This window comes from Leuciscus leuciscus (genome assembly GCF_965113295.1).
Source record: "Leuciscus leuciscus genome assembly, chromosome: 3".
Taxonomy (NCBI): Eukaryota; Metazoa; Chordata; class Actinopteri; order Cypriniformes; family Leuciscidae; genus Leuciscus; species Leuciscus leuciscus.
This window is the reverse complement of record NC_138727.1, coordinates 37,798,856-37,824,082: the sequence shown is the minus strand read 5'-3', so window position 1 is coordinate 37,824,082 and position 25,227 is coordinate 37,798,856. Positions and strand designations below refer to the sequence as shown.

The window sequence follows — 25,227 nt, the reverse complement described above, 5'->3', positions numbered from 1 at the left end:
CGGGGGTTTAGCCTGTTTTATTGATCTGCTAAGTAGCTTATTCCAATAGCAATACATCCTAATTAAGCAGTAATTTGCTCAAAATTTGTGTCTAATTATCTAACTTATATATCAGCATTTTATATCACACTCAAGATATTTGAACTGTTTTAATCGAATAGCAAATCATTAAACTACATGTAGTGCAGATTTATTTAGTAGATATTTTGCCAGGGACAATACACACTGATGAACATTTATGTGAAATGTGTCAATACTTTTCAACTGCTGTCCCTATGTTTACTCTCGTCTTATTCCGACGCCAGTCCAATTTTGCCCTTTTGGTTGCACTAGAGACAAGTTTTCTTTTTTTTATCTTGCGTGGAGTTTGCGTTGGTGTTTGAAATGAACTACAAGCAGGTCTCTTACAATCCATCTTCTACGGAGAATGGCGGCGAATACACAAACCTGCCAGACATAGCTATGTGAGCGTGCCGTGAACGCGCATGAAGTCACGCCCAGTCTAAAATTCCGGCCCGAATCCCTCTTATTTATTTTACTTTACAGGATTATAGAGACAATCTCAGTGATCAGAGAAGGGCTCATTCAGCCCATCAGGCAATTGTTTAAGCATGTATGGGTTAGAAAACGGGTATTTTTAACATGAAAAGTTGCTTAATGCACCTTTAAACAAACATTTTAATAAAGATTAGTGATTGATGACCTTTGATGACAACAAAGGTAATGTAGAAGTAAAAACAGTATCGACCATTATAAATATCCAGTATCGACCATTAACGATTCTGATAACTGATATGGTCCTGACACATTGCGAATTCTGAATTTCCAAACCAAGGTATTTCCATGGTCATACACAAAGCGCAAAGTAAGAGAAGATAAATAGTGCAGGTACTGCGGCAACCCAGGATATTGCAGAAGATGAAGGGCCACAAATAGGAGGCACTAGACAACAGATGTCAGTGTGACTGAAGAGGAGAGTACCAGCATTGGACACAGTTTGTCCAAGCATTTGGAATCACCTGAACCATTGTTCTTCCCTCAACAGACAACACAAAAACCTGGCACTGGTCTCACTGGAAGAACAACAAAAGCCTGCCTGCTATACACCTGCAAAAACATCAAGAGCCTGCTGGTTGAGCCTCCTCAATAAGCGGAGCATCCTCTGGACTTCTACTGGGCTCTGCTTGCATTGCTCCTGATTTGGGGAATGACTGAAAGTACAGTAAAAATCAAAGAACACAATCCTGACCGTTGCACTGTGTATTTAAGAACTCTATCCACACCACTGTGAGCCAGATATGAATTTAGGAGTGCCTCCGAAGGCAGCATTTGTCAGTTTTCGGACGCAACCCATATATAAGCAGATGCATATGTAAAATAATGCGATTTTCATTCAGCATTAAACAGCATATAAATCAAACCTGCCTAATGTTACTAAATGAAATGTCGACCCAGGAGAAGCAATAGGATTGTGAAGCTTTGGGGGTGTCGATGAACTCGATCTACTCCATTTCCATCTATGTTTTGATCATCGTTCTGATCCGATCTGGATGTAGTCTTTGACAAAGTGATTTTCTCAGTTTTTTTTTTCATATTCATATTTATTTCATATTTAAGTGATGATAAAAAAGAAAGAAAGGCATGAAGCTAGAAAAAATTTTTTTTTTGCTTGTTTTAAAGGGTCTGTTCTTTCTTTTGGCTTATTGCATGTTCAGATATTCATACAACAAAATATTCTGGCAGGGAAAGAGTTAAATGAGCTAAATGTGACATTTATTACAATGGGGTTATGTGAAGATAGTTTTAAGTTCACTTAAATTAAAAGTTGTTATATATTTTATTTTTAAAACCCATTAAATGTTAAAAGATTATTCAGTTATTCAAATGGCCTTCATTCTGGCCTTCATTAGTGCTTAGTAAAAACATCCAATTAAACAAATAATTATAATATACTGTCTTTATGTTGTTTCTACATTATTTTGAAGATTCAATGTGAAAGTTTTACAACAAAAATGTATTAAAAACTTAAATGTTAGATGCGATTTATCACAATTATTTAATTTTTTTAATCGATTGACAGCACTAGTTATTTTATTTTATTTATTTCAGCTTTATTTCAATTAAAAAAAATGTTTTGAATAGTTAACAACAATAACCTCTGCTCTAAAGAGGCTAGCAAGAATTAAAAGGGTCAACGCTACTATTATAGGGCTTGTACACAAGTCTAAAGGCATAAATTGTGTGAGAGTGATGAATGAACAGAAAGATGGTTACAGGCAAAATTCCACTAGTCATCATTTACTCACCCTCATTTCATTCTAAACACATATGACTTTCTAGCAGCCTTTTTTTCAGCTGTCACATGGCTTGAGAATGATATAAGAGTCAGCAAATGATGACGAAATGATGTTCATTTTTGAGTGAACTATGCCTTTAAATCAGAAATGATAAAACAAAATTGGAGAGGAGTTCCTGTAGGAGCAACGTATACTGAAGATAGGGGAGAGGACGGGTACATTAGTTTTGACAGGAGCCCCAGCGTACAGAAGACAGAGGAGAGGAAGAGAGCATTAGTTGAGACGGGAGCATTGGCAAACTCCTGATGATGAAAGAGGCTCGAGCTGCAGCGGCTGGCTCCCCAGCGGGAGTCACAACGCCGGGATTAGGGTGTGAACCCAACCAGCTAGAGTCTCCAGAATTACGGGCAGTGAAGCAAACACCAGTACGGTCTGGGGTTTCACAAGATCCCAATCTCATTTTGGCCAAAACGTTTTAGCTCTGGATAGGCGCCTATTTATACAACCTGATGATGCATTTCAATGATTTGATAAACAAGACTAGGTTCTGCTGAATGGAATGTTTGTCGGGATTATGAACGTGCTTAAATCAGAAATACAATTGACCACTCAAAACACACTAGAAATCACCTATAGCGACCCCTGGTATCCACCCAGGACACCCTTGCAACCACATGGCGATATCTTAAAAACCACGCAGAACACCTTAGCAACCACATAGCAATGCTGTTCTGCACCACAGTTTCCTTTAGAAATAAAATCTAGAGAAACACTGTGTTAAAATGTCAGTTAAAACATAACAAAAAATATAAATAAATGTAATAATAATAATAATAAAATAATATGAATAATAATAATGACAACATACATACCCACTACTGTTCAAAGCTTTGGGGTCAATACTTTTTTCATATAATTTTTTATAACATTGTTATCTTTAAACAAAAAATTAATTAGTGCTGTCAGCAGTAGCGCGGGAAGGGGGGGGCTGCGGGGGCTGCAGCCCCCTCGTCATAGCATCAGCACCCCCAAGTGGGGGGCTGTGGACTAACATAATATTGTACTTTTTAAAAACGTGAAATAAAAATAAATAAATGGACAGCGTTAACTAAAGGCCTCATTATACTTCTGCGTCGGACCTACGCCGGAGCCTATACGCCGTAGGCAACGTGTTGGTTTTAATTTATACTTCTGCGTTGTTGTCCGCGTTGACGAGCACCATGTGAAACCCCGAGGGAGGGGTTCTGGCAGACCAATCACAGCGCTTGCGTCCACGTAGAATTGACGCGTTGTTACATTTTTGGAGTGGTGCACGTCAGGGTACGCCGAAGGGTACACGCGCTACACACAGCCTACGACGTAGCTACGGCGGCAGTTCGACGCAGAAGTATAAATAGGCCTTAACTCTCTTATGCCTAATGTAGTGAGTGTTCAAGCTACGGAGAAAATGAAATAAAGTTTGAATTTGTCATGCTTTGTTCCGATCAGAGCACGTGAGCGGAGATCGAGCACATTTCTGAATATTCCGCTCGATCCCTGCATAATTCCGCCCAGGGTTGCTTGCTCAACCCAGAATGGCCTGCTGGTTCGAAAATATGTGGAATAAGGGCTTCCTCTGACTAAAGTTTTTTTTCTAGTCGACTAGTAGTTGTTCATTTAAGCCATTAGTGGTCAAATCGCCCCTTTTATATTAATTGTATTACTTAAATAGGCTATATACAGGATAATGAGCGTGTACATAATATAGCCGCACTGAAGCGCACGCATAAAGATTGCCACAAAGAACCGGAAAAGTATGAATGTGTCAAAAATAGCAAGGAGACATTTAATTGTTTATTAATAAACTGGTGTTTTCTGTGTCGCTGCAAAGATGAAGTTGGCGATGCGGACTCGCCATGAACGCCAGAGAGAAATGCACATTTCATATGGATTACATAATCAGAGAGTAGCCTATTTCTTTTCGTTTTGAATAGTTTCGTTTAAAAGTAGACATTTCAAGCTATCTATAATAGATAGCCTATACTTCTCAAATCTGTGATGCACAAGCTGAGTTTCGGTGCCCTCCAGTTCACGTGCAATGCAAGTGATCGTGTCGGCGCCTTATTACATTGTCTGCTATATATTTGCTTCTTATTTATTAAATACAGGCAATTGGTTGTTAAAACATTGATCAAAATTAAGATACAATTTATACAAAACGAAAATCTTTTAAAAATAGTCTTTCTACAAAACAAAACTCAATGAAGTGGTCAAAATCATGTCTTACCCACTCCATGTCTCCAGTCATATTGCGCATCTCATGATGTATATTTATCTTTCTCATGCTGCATATGCTCACTTTCATAATCAACATTGATTAAATAAAAAAATAACATTAGCCTATAATATTTAAACATAAATATGAAACTAAATATTTTCTTTAATGGCTACAACACATATACAGTACAGAGAAATTTCATGTCTTGTCGTCAGCCACAACATAATGACGTCACATATTTTCCAACCCAGCCCCCAGCCCCCCTCGCATGAAACAGCTTCCAGCGCGCCTGGCTGTCAGTTAAACGCGCTATTAACGGCGTTAACACAAACCCATTTTAAGTCAAGTCAAGTCAAGTTTATTTGTATAGCGCTTTTCACAATACAGATTGTATCAAAGCAGCTTCACAGTATTAAATTAAAATAATACAACAAAGTTTGTTTCAAGAGGAATTTATTGATTGATAAAATTGAATTAAATATCCCCAAAATATCCCCAACTTATTTTAACGGCGTAACAAAAATTATCGCGAGATTAACGTTCTTTTTGGCCTAGCAAACTTTGTCGTTTTTTTCACATGCTGTTGCAACAACTAGTAACGTTAGAAAAACTACAACACCACACCGGATCTAGCTAGACCGGACACAAAACAACAGGCACGCCGCACACACTTGTTTGGGCTTGTGAGCCGGCCGAAGAGTAGTAGGCTTACGTTTTGAGTGGATGGCGATAAATATGTATATTTATCCTATATATATATGTGTATATATATATATATATATATGTTCAATGAGTTACTGCAGTCTTCTAAGCTTTATATGAACTGAACTGACATCACAATTCATTGTTTTATTTTCAAGATGACTTGAATCAAGCACATAAATAGGCTTGGATGAAGACCGAAAAATGTTGAAAGATTTCTCACCCGATTTACAAAGTCCTGGTATCCAGGATAGTAGGTGGTGACGATGGAGAATATGTACCAGTCATATTCCTCCATTATGTTAAGCATGACAGAGGCTTGCTGCTCTATAGAGGGACCAAACTGGAAGAACATGGAATGGTCATCCTGCAAGAAATAAAGAGACAAATGCATGAGAAAACAGAAGAATCACATCATAATATGGCATCAGTAGGTTATAGTTATATAACCATTTAACCAAGCTCAAATTGATGTTGTATTCTTCTTGCCATCCATTACAAGCACAAACCGACAAATGAAAATGTAGGTTTCTTAGTGTACGTACATTAGTTGGGGACACCTAATATACAGCAATATTACTGAATTGACTGCATAGAAACTATCATGACACTTGAACTGAGCTGGATGATGACATCACTGTTTTCTGCAGATATTCTTTATAGAAAATCAATTCACAATTGATGAACTTTACACAGTTACTGAACTAAATCACCTCTGAACTGACTTCATCTGAATAATGACACTATTGTCTTTTTTAGGCCACATCCACACGACGCCAGAGCTTTCCCTTATCCCTAAAAAATTCCGTAAACACGGCGTCATCTCAAGAAATATCTGCGTACACACGAAACCACTGAAACCGACTCAAAACGATGTAGTATACATGCCAGACCAGTATGTGGCGCTGTAATTCTGCCACAGACATACACTAAAAACGGAGAAGAAGACTTAAAGCATTCGCATAAACCTTGCGCGCTGTATACAACAATAATATTAGTATATTAGGCACAGTAGCTTCTTTTTTTCTTTTCTTTTTTCTTTTTTAATCAAGAACTTTGTTGAACAATATGAAAAACCATAAATGTAGTTGCTGTGACTTAACGGTGTCTGACTAGTTGACACTTGGTGTGATGACATCATCGTTTCACAAAATATACGGATTGGCCGTACACACGAAAACGCAAGGGCGGCGTTTTCAGATTTATCCACCTTGGGACCCGGTTTAAAAAAATAGTGGTTTCAGTCTCCGAAAACGCCGGATCCGTGTGGACGAAACGCCAATACGATAAAAAATTTATACGTATACAGCGAAACGCGTCTCCGTGTGGACAGGGCCTTAGACTGCTTTACAGCAGAATTGAATTCTGTTTAGCATAATTTATCATTATTTTCCTGTTTATCACTGTAAAGCTGCTTTGAAACAATCTGTATTGTATAAAGAGCTATTGTGATTCTACATGACTATCTTTTTTCACTATAGTAACTAAGGTTTGGATAAAGGAAACAAGGATCAGGCTGAAGAAAGTAATGCTGAGAAAGACGGTATAGAAATATGAACCGACCCCAGCAGCACCGCAGTTCGCCAGATCTAACATCTGCTGCATCAAAGCATGTGAACGAGACACTTTGCTCCCTTAATATCTAAATGACCACTTCACTGAAACAAAGTGCTCCATCCCAGGCAGTTTAAATGTCCAAATGTCTGTGGAACATTGGCGATAAATGATTTGTGTAAATGCATTCCAAATTCTTATAATAAGCATGCCAATGAACTCTTCACATCTAATATGCGTGTGTGTGTGTAAGCTGTCAGTGGCAAATAAGCCAAAACGTTTTAAAGCTATGCACACATGTATGACAGTGCACATGAATGCATGCACATTGATGTATTGGTCTATACAGGCCTGTAAATGATTGTTCTGTGTGTGTATTCATGTATGAAGTCGGTCGTGGGCGTTTGCCATGTTAGTCATGCCGCATGGCGAAATCTCACAGTCTCTCGGTCTCTCTCTCTCTCTTTCAGGTCTCCATACTCTACTCAACATCAAAGCCACTCCCCTGGGGTCTGAGATGGACTGATCCATTACCTTGATTCGGCTTTAATGAGCTAACAACACTGATGGGGCTGTGGGGAGGGAGGGCTTGGGTTGTTAATCTTACAGCTGTAGTTTAATGTTTTAATGTTGTTTATATATTCTTGTTTTGTAGAGTTAACTAAATGTTTAATATTTGCTTGATTTGCCTGTAATGTGTATGTGTGTCTCTGCTCCTTTCATTTTGTGACTTCTATTCATTTGCGTGCCCCTAATATTAATTTCCTGTCTTAATTCCACCTCTTCTCATTTGGAGTTGATCCCATCAGGAGAGGTGGGTCTGCAATCACAGGGTCGTTAAGAGTTTTAGGCTACGTTCACACTGCAGGCTGAAACGACCCAATTCCGATTTTTTTGCCCCTATGCGACCTGTATCTGATCTTTTCATGACAGTCTGAACGACACAGATCCGATCTTTTCAAATGCGACCCAGGCCACTTGGGTATGTGGTCCCAAATCCGATACATATCCGATCTTTTCAAATGTGACTTCAGTCTGAACGGCCAGGTCGCATTTATCCGACCCGCACGTCAGTGATACGCGAAAAACGTCATAATCCTGCGTTGAAGTAGTCGTCGGTTTGAAAACGGACTGCATATTCGTCGAGCTGAGGTAAATCTGCCGAACGGGTCGACCTCGACGAGCCCGTTAATAAAAAAATAAATTAAAAAAAGCCCACGGCCATTATATATACGTTATGTTAACTTATTTGTGCTGAATCTGATATTAGATAGGTCAGCGGCTGCTGTCTGGCTCTTGTGTAACGGTCGCTGCGCGCGCTCGTGTGTGTGTGTGTGTGTGTGTGTGTGAGAGAGAATCACAGTTAAAGTTTAGCTACTTCCGCAAACAACAAGTGACGTCGTTGACCGTTGAGTACTCTTCTGCGCATGCGGGTCACTTCTGGGTCATTTCACGTTCACACAGGAGATCACAAAAGGTCGCATTTAATTGGAAATGTGAACGGCCTTGCAAAAAAATCGAATTTTTTCAAAAAATCGGAATTGAGCATTAAGCCCTGCAGTGTGAACGTAGCCTAAGTTTTAACAAATTAACACTTTTATTAAGACTTAAAAATTAAGACTTTTATAATATTACAAAACAATTATATTTCAAATAAACACTGTTCTTTTGAACTTTCTTTTACAGTTTTACCGTTTTCAACATTAATAATTATAAGTAGTATTTCTTGAGCAGCAAATTGGCATATTGGCATTGAAAAATTTCTGAAGGATCATGTGACATTGAAGACTGGAGTAATGATGCTAAAAATTCAGCTTTACCATCACAGGAATAAATTAATGTTTAACAGACTGTTCTTGTCAAATTTCATGTTCATTTCACAACAATACAAAACCGATATCTAATTAAGAAAAGAAAAAAAAATCGGCCAAAATATCTGAAAAACTGATCTCTTTTCTCTTTTATTTAATAAATAAATAAATAAATACAGTGTGTATATATATATATATATATATATATATATATATATAACCCTGTTACTATTATATTTTTAACTATAGTTTGCAACAATATACCAGTATTACATTTGCTTTCTAAGAAGAATTTTCAACTGTACATTTAACACACACAGACACACAAATGTATGATATATAGGCTACCATGTGTCAGATTTGTTTTGCGGATCATTCCTGCCTAATCCGACGCTCTACACTTCTGCTCCTCACACCCTCCCTGTCATCAATCTCCCTTGCTCCGCTCTTCCTCTTCATCCATTCTGAGTCTATTCATCTCAAAATGAGCAATCACAGACACATGCACTCCACATGCAAGTGAATTAGCGGACTCCAGTTCCTCTGTTTAGCACAATGGAGTGGCGGACCTAGTCATCCACTATACTCAATACAGCCCTGCGCAGGCAGCAGGGAACTAATCCAGACCTAACATGACTCTCCTCTCACTACTTTCCTGCCTTCCTCCTCAAAAATGAAGACTAGTGTCCTGCAGAGGCAGTTTACAAGCAAAGTATCTTCAATATTCGAATGAGAGGCAGTGACATAAAATAAGTTCCCCGCTAACTCTTGACTGCTGGGAGAGGATAACAGCTGAGCTCCTGCCATACACGATACCTCACCAGAACAGCATGTCATTGAGAGAGGAAGGAATGAAAAATCAGATGCGTTTAGGAGGGCATGCAACTAAATTCAAGTGATTCATCAGATGATCTACCATGATAGATTAGATTGATTGGAAATAAGAGGTAACTGGTAGCCAGAAAGCCAAAGAAAAGAGAGTCCACGGCAGTTCTTAGAAAAGAAATGTTAAAAAGCCATGATTTTAAATTCTGGTTCTGATTACTCTTATGATTTAGATTCCTTAATCTTACAGTTATTTTATTACTCATAATAAATTTTTTGGTGCAAAAGACATTGGCATTACCTATATATTAAACACCAATGCTTAAAATTATTTTCATAAAATTCCACTGACAAACTACAGTGCAAACAACCAGCCTGTAACCCCAGTTAGTGTTAGGGCCGTATCATACACCCGGAACATGCAGCGCCAGGTGCGACGCAAGTGTTTTTTGCTAGTTTCAACCAGGCGCAGTTATCATTTTCACGTCCTGCGCCACGTTGTTTAAATAGCAAATGGATTTGCACCCATTTGTGCACCCATGGGCGTGCTGGTCTGAAAACGAGGTGTGTTCAGGCGCATTGTTGGCGCATTGCTATTTTGAGGCAACTGAAATAGACTGCGCCATTGGCCAACAAAAACCTGGTCTAAAGTCAATCTAAAGAGCACGTTAGTAATATGCGCATATAGGCGCACAACGCGCGTACACTTTGCTTATTAAACACACAGGGTTTAAACACGCAGCAGCACACAAACATTTTTAAATATGAAAAATTAAAGGAATACAATTGAATTATTATTAAAAGATTATCATTGTGTAAATAAAGATATGGTGGAATCCGGCTTGTCCGGTAGATGGCCGGTCGAGCAATTCCGTTTCCTGTCTGGAGTTCAGTGTTCAGTCTTTCCGCTTGCAAATTCCGTCATGTAGCGAAAGGAAATGGGAGATGAGACTCTGATTGGTTTATTGCACGTTGGATGCCCAAAACACACCCATTACTCATTAAGAGAATAGGAACAACCCTTGTAGACCATGCCATTTTCCCGTCGTTAAACTAGCAAAAGTGGATTCTAAGTGCACTTGCGTCGTGCGCTTTAGAAAATGCGCTTGGATTGTTAAAATAGATTTTGTTCATTCACAATTACAACTTTACCACTCGTACACTTTCATTCTGATATGACGCACCATTAGACACCTGCAGTCTATGCTTGCCATGACACATTCTGAGGAAAGCTCTTTTTCCAGAAATATATTAAATTAAAATTAAGTTTTGTATCAGAAGAAGTATCTTGGACAATCATTTTTCTCTATTCAATACTAATTGAAACTCAACCAGAGAGCACCTTCTGTGATTTTCCCTTGCAGCAAGTAGTGCTCCAAAAATCTATTTCTATTTCTTTACCCAGACTCAGAGATAGGCCTGAATAATAAAAATTAGATGAGAAAGACACAGAGAATGAATGTAGAAAGAAAGAAATGAAAAGGAGGAAAGACAGCGAGATAAAATAAGAGTTGAGTGTCCAGAATTCTTAATTTGACTTTACTGTAACTTCTGGGTAAAGTTGATGCACCATTACTTCGGTTGCTAAAGACAGATCCTCTCCTCTACAACTGTATTGACAAGATAGTTTAGATTCACCCCTTCAGAACACCAGTGGCATTAACAGCTCGTGCTCAGCCTCAGAGACTCGCTCTCCAGAAGGTCACTCGCAGCATTAACAGCCTCTACTGCTGCTGGCTTCTTAAGCCTGGCAGCACTCACGGAGCTGTCCGACTTATAAACTACAGAGAAACAGAGAGCGCAACCTTGATCGTAGAAGATAAAACATTTATCGAAATTAAAGCTAACAGATACACTTAAGATCAAAGAGAGTAGTAAGAAAAAAAATGTGCACGGAGTAATCGAAAAGCTGCCTGAATTATGTACAAACCATTCGACAAAATAAAATTAGAGTAACTGAAGACTAAAAGTGAACCCTTATACATAATAGATGGATATTTTATGTTACAATAGATAGATGGATACAGTAGATAGAACAATAGATTGATAGAACGATAGGCAGACAGACAGACAGACAGACAGACAGGCAGACAGACAGACAGACAGACAGACAGACAGACTGACAGACAGATAGATAGACAGGTAGACAGATAGATAGATAGATAGATAGATAGATAGATAGATAGATAGATAGATAGATAGATAGATAGATAGATAGATAGATAGATTGATAGACAAACATATAGACAGACTGACAGACAGACAGACAGACAGACAGATAGATAGACAAATAGATAGATAGATAGATAGACAGACAGACAGACAAATAGATAGATAGATAGATAGATAGATAGATAGATAGATAGATAGATAGATAGATAGATAGATAGAATGATAGAATGATAGACAGACAAACATATAGATAGATAGATAGATAGATAGATAGATAGATAGATAGATAGATAGATAGATAGATAGATAGATAGATAGATAGATAGATAGATAGATAGATAGATAGATAGATAGATAGATAGATAGATAGATAGATAGATGGGTGGATGGAATGATAGACAGACAGACATATAGACAGACAGACAGACAGACAGACAGATAGATAGATAGATAGATAGATAGATAGATAGATAGATAGATACATAGATAGATGATAGATAGATAGATAGATAGATAGATAGATAGATAGATAGATAGATAGATAGATAGATAGATAGATAGATAGATAGATAGATGGGTGGATGGAATGATAGACAGACAGACATATAGACAGACAGACAGACAGACAGACAGATAGATAGATGATAGATAGATAGATAGATAGATAGATAGACAGACAGACAGATAGATAGATGATAGATAGATAGATAGATAGATAGATAGATAGATAGATAGATAGATAGATAGATAGATAGATAGATGGGTGGATGGAATGATAGACAGACAGACAGACAGACAGACAGACAGACAGACAGATAGATAGATAGATAGATAGATAGATAGATAGATAGATACATAGATAGATGATAGATAGATAGATAGATAGATAGATAGATAGATAGATGGGTGGATAGACAGACAGACAGACATATAGACAGACAGACAGATAGATAGATAGATAGATAGATAGATAGATAGATAGATAGATAGATAGATAGATAGATAGATAGATAGATAGATAGATAGATAGATGTTAGCACTGTAATACAGTAATGAGCACAGCTTGAGTTCCACACTGTAGAAAGGGATGTGATGACTCACAAGTCACGCAAGGGTTTTAAGAGAGAAAAACGGAAACGAGGAGAGAGAGGAAGAGAGAGGAAGAGAGAGAGGAAGAGAGAGGGGAAGCACGAGACACAGAGGGAGAGAAATGACAATAAAAGAGAGTCTTTGCTCATAACAACCCGAGCCATCAAAGGATTAGAGCGGTGGTGGGCAGTCACAATTCACCTCGTTCAATCTTCTACTTCTGTTGTGATTCTTTCACATAATATGCCTGATGTTTTAATAGAGTGAGTGAATTATGCTGGATCTGTGACATCAACTGAGCATTTCTTTAATATCAGTCTGAGAAACGGTTGAGGGCGTCTAGAACCAACAGATGGTTTGTGCCTGTTTTTGATTTGAATGAGTGTTATAAAACCAATAGCTTCTCTATAAACAATGCATCAGGAGAACTTGCACATCATGTTTCTCTATAGAGCATTAGCTCAAAAACGTTGGCGAAAACACATATAGTCCATTCTGTTGCAGAAGTAACACCGTTCTCACGCTTTCTGTATCTTATTTCTTATTTAAAAACACCTTACTTCCCCAGGTGATATCACTATAAACAATCAATAGGCTCCACTGCATGTCCAGCTGTTCATTTAGCACATGAGTTCCCATGCTGCTATAGCTCCAACACAAATAAACAACATACTGCATTATAATCTTTGGGTTGTGCTGTGTTTATTTTTCGTTCTTATCTTATTGTACAACACTTTTTTGCTTTTACACTTACACCTGGCACACTATTTTATCCTGTATTATGATCCTGTACCCCATATTCGCACCCATATAACATCTCTCTGCCTGGGTCATTCTACAATACATGTGTCACATTTGTCTAATAAAAACAATTATAATAATAATAACTTTATCAATGAATAGAGCATTTATTACTGTATGTTTACTGTATATTTAATAGCATTTATTACTGTATGTGCAAATACATACTTTTTATTGACATTTTTAAATATAAATATATACACACACACACACACACACACACACACACATATATATATATATATATATAAAATAAAAAAACATTTACTACTTTGGTGGCAAGCAACATTTGTAATGTCCAACTAAAGTGTTAAACTGTTACCTGAAATTATTTCTCAATAATACTATTTTAATTTAGCATTAGATGACAGAATACAGTTAACCTTAATAAAGTTAATCTTAAAATCCCTTTTTCGTAAGCAAAAAATGCACCAGTTTCACAGAGCCACCCATTCACTCTTGCTTTGCTATGCCGCTCTGTTTCTCCTCTAATCTTCACAGAAATAATTATTTTCATGTTATTCTGGACCATCAACACATTGTGCTTGATCATCATATCTTTTTTAAGGGCCTCCCTCCCTCAATCTCTAATCAAACACACACTGAATTAATTACATGTCACATATGACGCATAATTAACGTGAAACAACCTTAATTCCCATTATACGGCTCCCTCCCTTCGGCGCTCTTAAATCTATTTTTTTTAAAAGCCTGTCTTTGATTGAAACACAGAGCTATTTCCGTCCAGCAGAGATAATTCCTATTTTTCTCCCTGTGCATCTCCTCTCCCTTTTTTCATTCACTCTCTTCTTTCTTCCTGTGGCCTCGAATTTCGAGGATAAAGCGAGAAGGGATTCAGCCATAGGTGTGAGTGACGTCTAGACACCTTGTCTCAATAGTGCCGTGAGCCCACGATGCATCTGCGTTAATCACCATCATGGAGCTAAACAGTACCGTAAAAAGCACGAAAACTCTCCTCGCATTCAGCCATATTACACCCAGAGTGGATATTGATAATACACTAATGCATGTGGCACTTCTCTCCTGAGCAGAGTACTGTAGCCCACATACAAGACGAATCTTTGTGTAAGCTGTTGAATGTAAAGCCTTTTGATGGAGATTACGCTCTGTCAAAGCGGCAGTAAATAGTGCTTTAAAAAGCTAGTCACGTACGTACTGATATGTAAGGAACTAGAGCTGAAACAACTTATTGGTAAAATCGATACTTCCATAGAGTTCACAGATAACCTCGTTCAGTGACATCACTTTGCATTAATAAAATATTTCCATGGAAATAGTAGAAAACAGTAGGCAGTGTATGAAACAGTATATTTATACCTATAATAGCATCTCATTTATACTAAAATAAAACTGATCAAGAGTTTAAAATGTTGCTACTGTATCTTGCATTGTTTTTCTATTCATCGGTATCAGTCAACATTGGATATGCATGATTATTTCCTCTATTTTTGAATTTAGACTATACCTTTGCTATCATGTAAAACTCACTTAAAGTTAATTTTTTAAATAAATAATAATTTAATAATAATGTTACATGTATCCTTTCCAAAATCAAAATGAATATACATGTTTTATCCTGAACATTATTCAAACTGCCTATAAATTCACTTAATTCATGCATTTAAAACAATTGATTTTAGGTTTTAGTGTTTTATTTGTAATTTTTTTATATAAACTAGTATAAAATTACATATTTTAAATGTAATATATATATAAAATATATATTTTAAGTATAAACTAAATATATTATAATACATACATATATGCCTCTATGTCTGTCTGTCTGTCTATCATTCCATCTATCTATCTATCTATCTATCTATCTATCTATCTATCTATCTATCTATCTATCTATCTGTGTGTGTGTGTGTGTGTGTGTGTGTGAGTGTGTGTGTGTGTGTGTGTGTGTGTGTGTGTGTGTGTGTGTGTGTGTGTGTGTGTGTGTGTGTGTGTGAGTGTGTGTGTGTGAGTGTGTGTGTGTGTGTGTGTGTGTGTGTGTGTGTGTGTGTGTGTGTGTGTGTGTGTGTGTGTGTGTGTGTGTGTGTGTGTGTGTGTTGCACAATTCTGGATAAATTGAGAATCACAATCTTTTTGTTTAAAATTGATTCTCCCACGATTCTAAAGGACAACTAAACAAAATAACGTTATTTACTACAGATTATGATCAAATTTTAATTGCTGCTGTCCAGCAAAAAATATGTAATTTTATGTAATATTAATTATTTAAAAAATCAGTTTGAATGATTGATTCAATGACTCTTTCATAAAGACTTCACTTATTCCATTACTGGATGAATCATCATCTCTTGCATGAATGATTCAATGACAAATACTTTTTTTTAAAGTCACTTGCCGCCACCTACTGGTGTAACAATGTAACAGATCTTTATTTAAAGTGTCAAGCTACTTTCAAAAGGAGATTTACTCTATTTTGATAGCTACCATAGAAATAAGTGTTTATATCTGAACTATTAAACTTTTATCCCAGTACTTGAATTGTTGAAACAGAAATAATGATACTGTGTGGTTGAAAAGACATTGAAATTTCATACATGACAAGTGCTCTCTCTGGATCAGCATTGAATCGAGATCACGATCTTTAATGATTAATAGAGCAGCTCTAATATATATAAATGATAAATAGGAAATAATTGACAGAGTAATATATATATATATTCAAAACACTTTTTATTTGTTAATACGGGTCTTTGTATCAGCATAATAACATAAACACCACTCAAGTATGCAAACTGTTGTCTAGTTAATAACTTAGTAAGATAACACACATGTATTAGCCATAGGCAATGGCCTAAGTTTCTATGTCAGAAACACAATGACCTCATTTTCTTTCCCCTTTTTGCTCTTTTTCAAGTTTTTCCTGCCTCAAGGCCCCTCTGAGGGAAATGAGAGCAAAGACTTTCACCCCCTCGTCACTTCTCTGATCCCTCATTCTTGCTGTTTTTCTTCCAGAGAAAATGAGATGTGCTACCAGGCTCATTAATTGTTGAAACTTTCTCTTCCATTATCAGTCTTGGCTGCATCGTGTCTTATTCGTCTTGTCACCAGCGCTGTCAGTCTGTCTCTCTGTTGTCTATTACCTCTTCCCTCTGTCTTTTAACCTGGACTTTATCTTCTCTTTCCTCTCCTTTGCTTTCCTCCTTTATGTCTCTTTCTTCAGGAAAGTCAATAACATGTGTTCCTCCCTCACATCTCTACCTTCTTCCAAACCCCTCATCATTTCTATCTCTCCCCGAGCAAAAGCAATTGTTCTGAAGGGACACCTAAGCGATTTTCCTCCTCTGTGTCTGAGAGGAAGGGAGGAACATTTGAAACCGGTTTCATGAATGATGCAAACACTGTCATTTACACCGGCTACCATGTGTACTACAACTCTCTCGCCCACATACACATATGTAATTATTTATTATACCATGTATTTTGGGTTGAAACTGACTTTTTAAAGAGAGTAAAGGAACATTACTATATCAATCATATATGAATACACGCTGCTCAGATGCTATTTTGCAGGTTATTTTGTACCATTTGTGTATTATTTAGAGTTTGTGACGTCGGAGTTGATGCTGATTTTTGTGCAGGTAGCTTTGATTAAGACAAATATCAGGATGGGGGTAATTATATTAATGATTATAATGGGGATGTTATTAATTATCACAGTGAAAATGATGAAACAATGGATATATCGCACAGTCAGTGTTTGAGATTGACATTAACATATTTACTAGCAAGTATAACTCTCAAATTGACCTGTTCATGCAATATCTCACAGGAGCGGAACAAAAACAAAATGCCTATATGAACAACTAACCAAAGTTGATCTTTTGTATTTTTGCCTTAAGTAAACGACCTTCATAACTCTGGGAAATCTTTTCACAATTGACAAGACATTAAGACATTTCTTACATAATGTTGTCAACTGTGGCCAAAAATCAGCATGTTTTATTTTGACTAGTCTATGTATACATTTTTGATAATTGATAATTCATTTTCCTTAATTTGCTTGATTTTATGCACACTCTTGTTCAAACATTTGAGGAATTAATACTTTTATTCAGCAAGGATGCATTAAATTGAGCAAAAGTGACAGCAAATACTATTCCATTCATCAAAGAATCCTGAAGAAAAAGGTGTCACGGTTTCCATAAAAATATTAAGCAGGATGTTTTCCACATTTATATAAATAAGAGATGTTTCTTGATCAGCAAATCAGCATATGAGAATGATTTCTGAAGGATCTGGAGTAATGACGCTGAAAATTCAGCTTTTCATCACAGGAATAAATTGACATTTTAAAATACATTAAAATAGAAAACTTGTTTTTGTAATCAAATAAATCCAGTCTTGGTAAGCATAAGAGACGCTTTCATAACATTACAAAATCATACCGACCACAAACTTTTGAATATTAGTGTATATGTAATCTAAAGGACATTGATAACAGAAATGATGTGCCCCTTTAATTCAGTTGATTCTGGCTCAAAAAGAACATGACCCTACCCTAAAACAAAACTAGTACGCCACAAATAAATTCAGTACGAAGACAAGACATAAGAGAAAACTTAGTTAGAGACCAGCGGCCGGTTGCATAAACATAGCCATAATGTTAAGACAGTGTCTTAAGTTCTAGTATGACCTACTAGCAGTTAGTCAGGGGCAGTCAGTCTTAGTTTTCGGTATCAAAGTAGGCTTATCTACGTTTTTATGTAACTGATTTTAAAAAGCTATGAACCGTCTTAAAGAAAATAAATTGATGTCTAACTTGTAAGACTAGTCTTAGAGGTTTATGCAACTGGCCCCAGATGTTTTTGCAGCACGTTCTGTCCCCCTCACTTTAATTGTACCTCCCAAAATACCATTGTGACGTTTATGGAGTTTAACATCTATAGTTTTAAAAGCTGGCTGCCCTCCGTGTCTAAATGAAGTGTAAGGTCTCAGCCCCGTTTGCTGAGAGCATCTGCAGCGGACCAAGAGGAGTCACTCCTGCTGAATTTAATGAGACTTCCTGCATCTCATAAAGAGGCAGCAGTTATGCTTCTCTTGGCTCACTAAGTAAGCTTGCCATGGTGCAAAAAGAGAATACATCGCCTTTCCTTCATTAAAAAAAATCCCTATCTCTTTAATTCTCTCTCCCCATGGCCAATTTTCAACTATTTAATCTTTTATTCTAAATTTATGTGTAATATTCCTAAATGACAGCCTTTTTTCCAGTATTAATACCCAAGACTTTGTTGTCCGCTATAATTATCGGTCGCTCTAATACCTCAAGCCTGATATTGAACTACCAATATTTGCGTAACTAACAATTCTAAAATGCCAAGGTCTTTTCAGGCCTTGAGTTTCACTAATAATGTGGGCAGCAGGAAATGAAGTATGAATAATTGAAACCCAAATCTCTTCATTCATGTCGGTAACACTAATATACGGACAAATCCCACACTGCCCGGGTTCAAATACTCTGATTTGTATGCATTTTCGCTGAGACATCCGGTTTGGATTAAGCAACGGGTTGGTTCTGAACCAAAAATAATTTGATGGTTTGTATAAAGTGATGATAGCTACCCTTGAATTCCCATTCTGGTTTTATCCTCAGGTGATGACCGATTAAATCAAAGCATTATATTTCTTTGCTATATACGATCGTTTCATCTGTAAAAACAGAACAAAACATGCACAATGGCCATGAGGATCTGTTATCACCAGCTTACACAGAGTCTAAGCGCGCGTTCCCGCACTAAAACAACCCTTGGGCTAGTGTTCCTGACCTCTGCCTTTGAACACATGCGAGCGTGCTTATGCAAATCGCTACGGTTATTCAAGCTCCACCACAAGCAAAGCGTGTCTCAGCCACGTTCTGTGCCACGTCCTCACACAAGATGCATGATACATTTGCATAAAGCAGCCAAACAATACAAAAACATTACGGGCACGCACATAAACACATTAAAGAAGTGCATTCAAACCTATATTCTACAGAGCACAGCTTCCTTGATGTGCAGAGTGTCATTTTAGATACACAAATAGCACAGAAACCTACAGTCACTTGTAGACACACTAACACAAAGACATTTGTGACCTGAAGGAACAAACTCAAACACACACAATAAAAATGAAAACAGACATGACTCACCTCATCAGAGAAACACTCACCCCATACACATGCAAACACACACACACACACACACACACACACACACACACACACACACACAGTTGTGCTCCCTTACTTTGACATAGATGTATGAGGCTCAGTCAGACTGAAATAGACTGTAATAACAGGGGGGACTAAAAACACTTCATCTTCCAAAGACACGCACAAACACACACTCTGACTCTAAACACTTCATCTTCCTAAGACACACACCACATGCTCTAAACATTTCATATTAAAAAGACCTGCGGAAATACGCAAACTCACACAACAGCTGCAAAAAAACACTTTATCTTCCGAAGCAATGGCCAACAACGCTTAACATCTGAATGCTACAGATAATGAATGTCACATGCACGTGTGCGGTCTGTGCTTTAAACACCATTATCAGCATGTGATACCAACAGTTTTCAACAGCCAAGTTTGAAGGAATGAAATGGTAAGGAAAAAAATTCACAATTTCGATTCACTACTGTTTCTTTTATGTTCTCTCTTTTTTATCTTTTATCCTTTTTTCTTCCAATGAATTCGTAATCAAAACAGATCAATCCTCGCTCTCTAAAATTAGGCTTAATGCATATTCTAATCACAAAGAGCTCTTTACACATCTCCAGCATACTCAAGCCTGCTCAAATCAATGTTGTCACTCTGGTTTTTTCAAGCTAGCATGAATTGCCATTCAAAGCCTGTTTTACTTCCATAATGTGATGTATTTCCGAGTAAAACTCAATGAAACTGATTGGATCTTAAAAAGTGGGCGAGGCGTACCACAATGGAGCCGGACCAAATCCAAGAATAGTTTTCTCTAAAACAAATCCTAATTTGGTTACTCTTTATTTCGATATTCCACTTTAAGCATTTTACTAACTAGGCTATATGTAACTTTGCAACTACATGTCAACTACCAGTCATTCAATTATTAGTAGACTGTTAGGTTTTGGGTTAGGCATAGTAGGTGTCACGTTAGGTAGGCCTGCGTTTTCGATACAGCAAAAAGAAAGAAATTCCAGAGAATAAATAAAAAAATACTAAAAGAAACATTATTTTAAAATAAGTGTGAGTTCTACATCTTGAAACTTTTAGTTTTATAAATGGGGGTAATATTAGAAGGATGAACAAATAATGTTTTGGTCATCACATTAAAAATAACATTTAAATATGATAATATTTGAGTTTTTAAGTGCTGAAAAAAGATGTGTGACATACTTGAAAGCATTTAACTACTCATGCCAAACTTCCATAGTTACAGTTAGTGTTAGTACATTAAATCCATGGTGAATGTTGCTTGCTGATCTGTGGACTTGAAGCCTATAACTAGTTCTTTCATTGCACAATGTTTCTCCTGGTTTGCACGTCAGCGCTGTTGGATCCATTAATAACGGAGAAATGTGAATGCTTCTCACTAGATCTCGCAGCGATGTTATTACTTCAGTGGCGAATTCAAATGCTCAAATGCTTCCTTTACTTGATCTCTTGGCGCTGTGTAGTAACAGGCTCGTGCTGCACTGACATTGGTCCAAACTGATAAACGGTCCGTGAAGCACAAAATAATGAGTAGCGCAGTTTCGTTCCGCTTTCATTACGTTTGCCATTTGATGTTGGGCAACGTTGTGGTGGTCGCGCCATATTTAACTTCGCAGTCCACTTACGGTCGAATGGAACGCACCTTCAGTCAACATGATGTGGAGAGTGCAGTTCATGGTTGCATAGCAACGACAGACGCCAGGGGAGCGCAAGCGCTTTGGAAAGAAGGAGACAGCGGCATAGCGGCGCTTTTTTTTACACGCGATATGTGAACGGACGAATCTACGGCGCGCATTTTAATGAAAATATCGAGCGCTATATCGAATATTTTTTATATCGGTACCGACAATGGTGTACCGTTAATAAATACCGATAGCCTACCGTTTTATCGCCCAGCCCTAACGCCAAAGGTTGTTTGATCCCCAAGACAGAGATTTAAAACAGATCTTCTGTCTTTAAGACCTCTGAGTGACCTCTGGACGCAGGACTAAAATATTCTTTAAAACCACAGGGATTGTCTTTACATCAAAATGCATCAGATCATTCCAACAAATCAAACATCGCTCAACTGCATAATTCTATATCATGTCTGCAGCCTATATATGTGGTTATAATGCTTAGATCACACATAATTCATGTTCAGTTGTCATACCTTTGGTTTATTGGAGGTGTCTTGTTTACCATGTGTGTGAATGATTTCTCATTTCTTGAAATATGGTATGAATGAAATCCGTGTAAAATGTATTGTACTCTCATTATAAAATAAATGTCTAAATCATACCATGCTAGAGCGGGAAAGTTAAGAGACCAGGGCTGGGTTTCCCGATAACTTTGTCTCTTAGCGCGCTACGAAGACTCTTAAGGTATAACTTAACTGAAGGTATACCATTTCTAGGCGTGTTCCCCGAACCATACCTTAGGAAGCTGCTTAAGATATACCTTCTTACGTGCGACGTTACCCGGTGCTGTCCGTGGCGATAGTACTGAATTGGTTGATATCGATGGCTCGAGAATCAATTATTATCTCGTGCAGGGGCTGTTTCACCTCATTATGTGAGAAAGTGGTGTTGTTTATAAAAGAAGCACTTTAGAAATAGCTGAAATTGCATTTATTAGGACTCATGGGATATTATAAAAAATAATACAAACTATAATAGCCTATAATAGCCTAGCCATATTTTAAAATTGTATCACATTGCTGCCATAATAACTATTTCAATTTTTTACGTGCTTTCTTCTCTTTCCAATTTTTGTTCGCTGAAGTGTAGCTGTGATGAAATATTGCTCTTGTAAATACTTTCTAGCATTTCAGTAATAAAAGTGTACATCTTACATACGGTGCTCGGCAGTGATCAAAAAGGATTTAAACAGTGAATTTTGTTTGCTTCTTGTAAACTCAGAGATGTGGATTCAGACGGCAATTAAATTACCACACAACCTGTTTGTCAAAAAACAGTAGGTACTAATTTGACCTGGGATTTTTACGTGGGTTGAGTGAGAAAAAACACTGATATTATGGATTTGGACACTAAAATCACAGAATTATCCCTTTAAATGTTTAAAATACCATATACGTATTAGGGATGGGCATGATTAATCGACGATCGATAATTGATCGTTAAGAATTTCGTCGATCACGTTTATTTGTTATCGATTAAACTAATGCAGGTTGCGTTGCGTAGTGTGTCTTGAAGCAATGGAATTAATTTTAGCGCGGAGGTACCTGTGCATCCCGGCAACGTCAGTCCCCGGCTGCCCCGGCTTGACAGTCTCACCCCAAAACGTCATATACTGACGCGTCTTGACCATGCGTCAACATACGACGAAAAGGGTACCCCCATAACGTCCATGTGTGACGATTCGGGTTATGGGTAGGTTTAGGTATGCGTTAGGGTACCGCTAGGAGGCGCTGCTGGTGCGCTTCTGTCTGCGTCTCATATTGACGTTAAAGGGGTACCCTTTTCGTCGTATGTTGACGCATGGTCAAGACGCGTCAGTATATGACGTTTTGGGGTGAGACCGGGCTGCTCAGAGCGGGTGTTTTCGGCGGCTGGACTGGCTGTCACCAGGTTGCGGTCGCGTCTGATCCCAGATCATGTCAACATGCTTATCTTTCTCAACAGAAATCAGTAGACTGGTGCAGAAGTTCTATGGGAACTTCATGCGTTTTCTCAGATCGGATAGCTATCTGATTTATCAAAACGATTCCATTTACACCTGGTCACATAAATGTGTTTTTGCAAAACGGATATAAATCCGATCTTGAATTCCCGCGCTATATGCATATTTAAATTGTTGCACGTCATCGAATGCAACTGATATGAGCTGCATTTTATTGATCATCAGCGAAAATGTCTAAATCAAAGACCGCAACAAGATATTGCGGCAACAGCCCGGGTAAGATCATTTCGGTTCTTTACTTTTAATGAAGATGATTGTGTGTTGATGAATGACTTTCACTTTGATTTGCGATAGTTTGCACGTTAGCTTGATGAATAGATGCTCATCTGTGGTGATGCGTGTTGAAGTAGCGTCGTCATATCTGGATATAACATGACATATAGCCTATAACACGCTCTCACACGTTTATTTCTTATCATTTTTGGGATAAGTCAAATTTACATATGTGGTTTCAACAACCAGATGCATTTACTCTTGTCCAGTTTCGTCTGGAATGCGTCTCAGATATAAAGTATAAAGTGGTTTGAGCGATCGGATTTAAATCCGTCTCGAATGCGTTTCGGAGGGCATTTAGATTTGGTCTTTTCACGACCGGATAGCTATCCGATCACAGAAAACGGATGAAGTGGCCATGGGTGCTCGCAGCTGCAGGTTCCGCTGGTTTAGAGCACCGCAGGAATCTTCAAGTCTACCGAACGTCCAGTTTCACTGCCACAAGTTGATCTTCTTGTAATAAAGATCTCATCGAGGACAAACAAACTGTATTTTTGTATTTTTAATTTATAAAAAGTTAAAGAAATAATACATTTCAATATAAAAATATTAATGATTAATCGATAGTCGATCGTTAATTCTCCCGACGATCGACTAATAAAATTTAATCGAATGCCCATCCCTAATACGTATACAAGCCCATGACATAAGAAACAATTCGCGTCGGAATAGGACTTAACTGACAGTAGCCTATGCTTTCACTGGCATTTAAAAGCGCTCTTTAATTAAATTAATAATATTATATATAATAATATAATTAAAAATCTAACAACAATCAGTGTAATGACAATTTTATTCTTTGCATACAAACACTTGAATTAGCCTAATTGAACACTGTCTGGGTGTATTAAAACTTCAGAATTATATTCGTATAGACCTGCAACAGTGATAAGGTAAAGCTAAGAGTGGTCCAGACCAACCTTCCGAACGTATGACTTACAGAAGGTATACTTAACTAAGAACGTTTCAGGAAACACGTATTAATGATAAGGTACAGCTTAAGGTGTAACTTAAGAACAACGTAGCATTAAGAAGGTTTCGGGAAACCCAACCCATATGACTAATCAGATAACGTAATTTATGTGAGGGGAAGAGAAACGAAGAAGTCACACCCTGAGCCAAAGATGATACCTAATTGGTCAGAACTCCTCTAAATGGTTGGTCAAATATCTAAGTTTAAAAACTCAGGACACAAACAAAGCATTAGATCTGATCAGATGAAAATGGGTTAAAGGTGCTCTAAGCGACACTCTGCAGACACCCCAGGCTCCACAAACGGCAACAAAAACAAACTGGGCACCACGAAACATAACAAACTATTCCAGCCAATAACCGACAAGAAGGATTTGGGGGGTTAGTGCGCGGATGAGGAGGAGGGAGGGTCGAGCTAGCCTCCGTTTTGTTTGACAATACTTTAAACGTCAATAAGAAGTGACGTCACCCAACATCACTTAAAGCACCTTTAAGGTTGGTTTAAGGAGACATAAGGTTATGTGTAAGATGGGCTAAGACTAAGGTCGACCCTGAAACACCATCATGAAGAAACAAACCAAC

At 37.6% G+C, this 25,227-nt stretch overlaps 1 protein-coding gene across 8 annotated transcripts in view; it reads right to left on the bottom strand.

The window, feature by feature from the left end:
* The window catches only part of grin2bb (glutamate receptor, ionotropic, N-methyl D-aspartate 2B-b), a 115,488-nt gene that overhangs the window by 40,929 nt on the left and 49,332 nt on the right, over window positions 1–25,227 (bottom strand). For 7 of the 8 annotated variants that reach the window (XM_082163499.1, XM_082163505.1, XM_082163506.1 and 4 more), the window contains one exon: window positions 5,480–5,623. In XM_082163499.1, the coding sequence (XP_082019625.1) occupies window positions 5,480–5,623 (144 nt within the window). Of the gene's footprint in view, window positions 1–5,479; window positions 5,624–19,771; window positions 20,560–25,227 lie in introns of those variants that run through there. The other variant, XM_082163504.1, reaches the window with a different exon arrangement.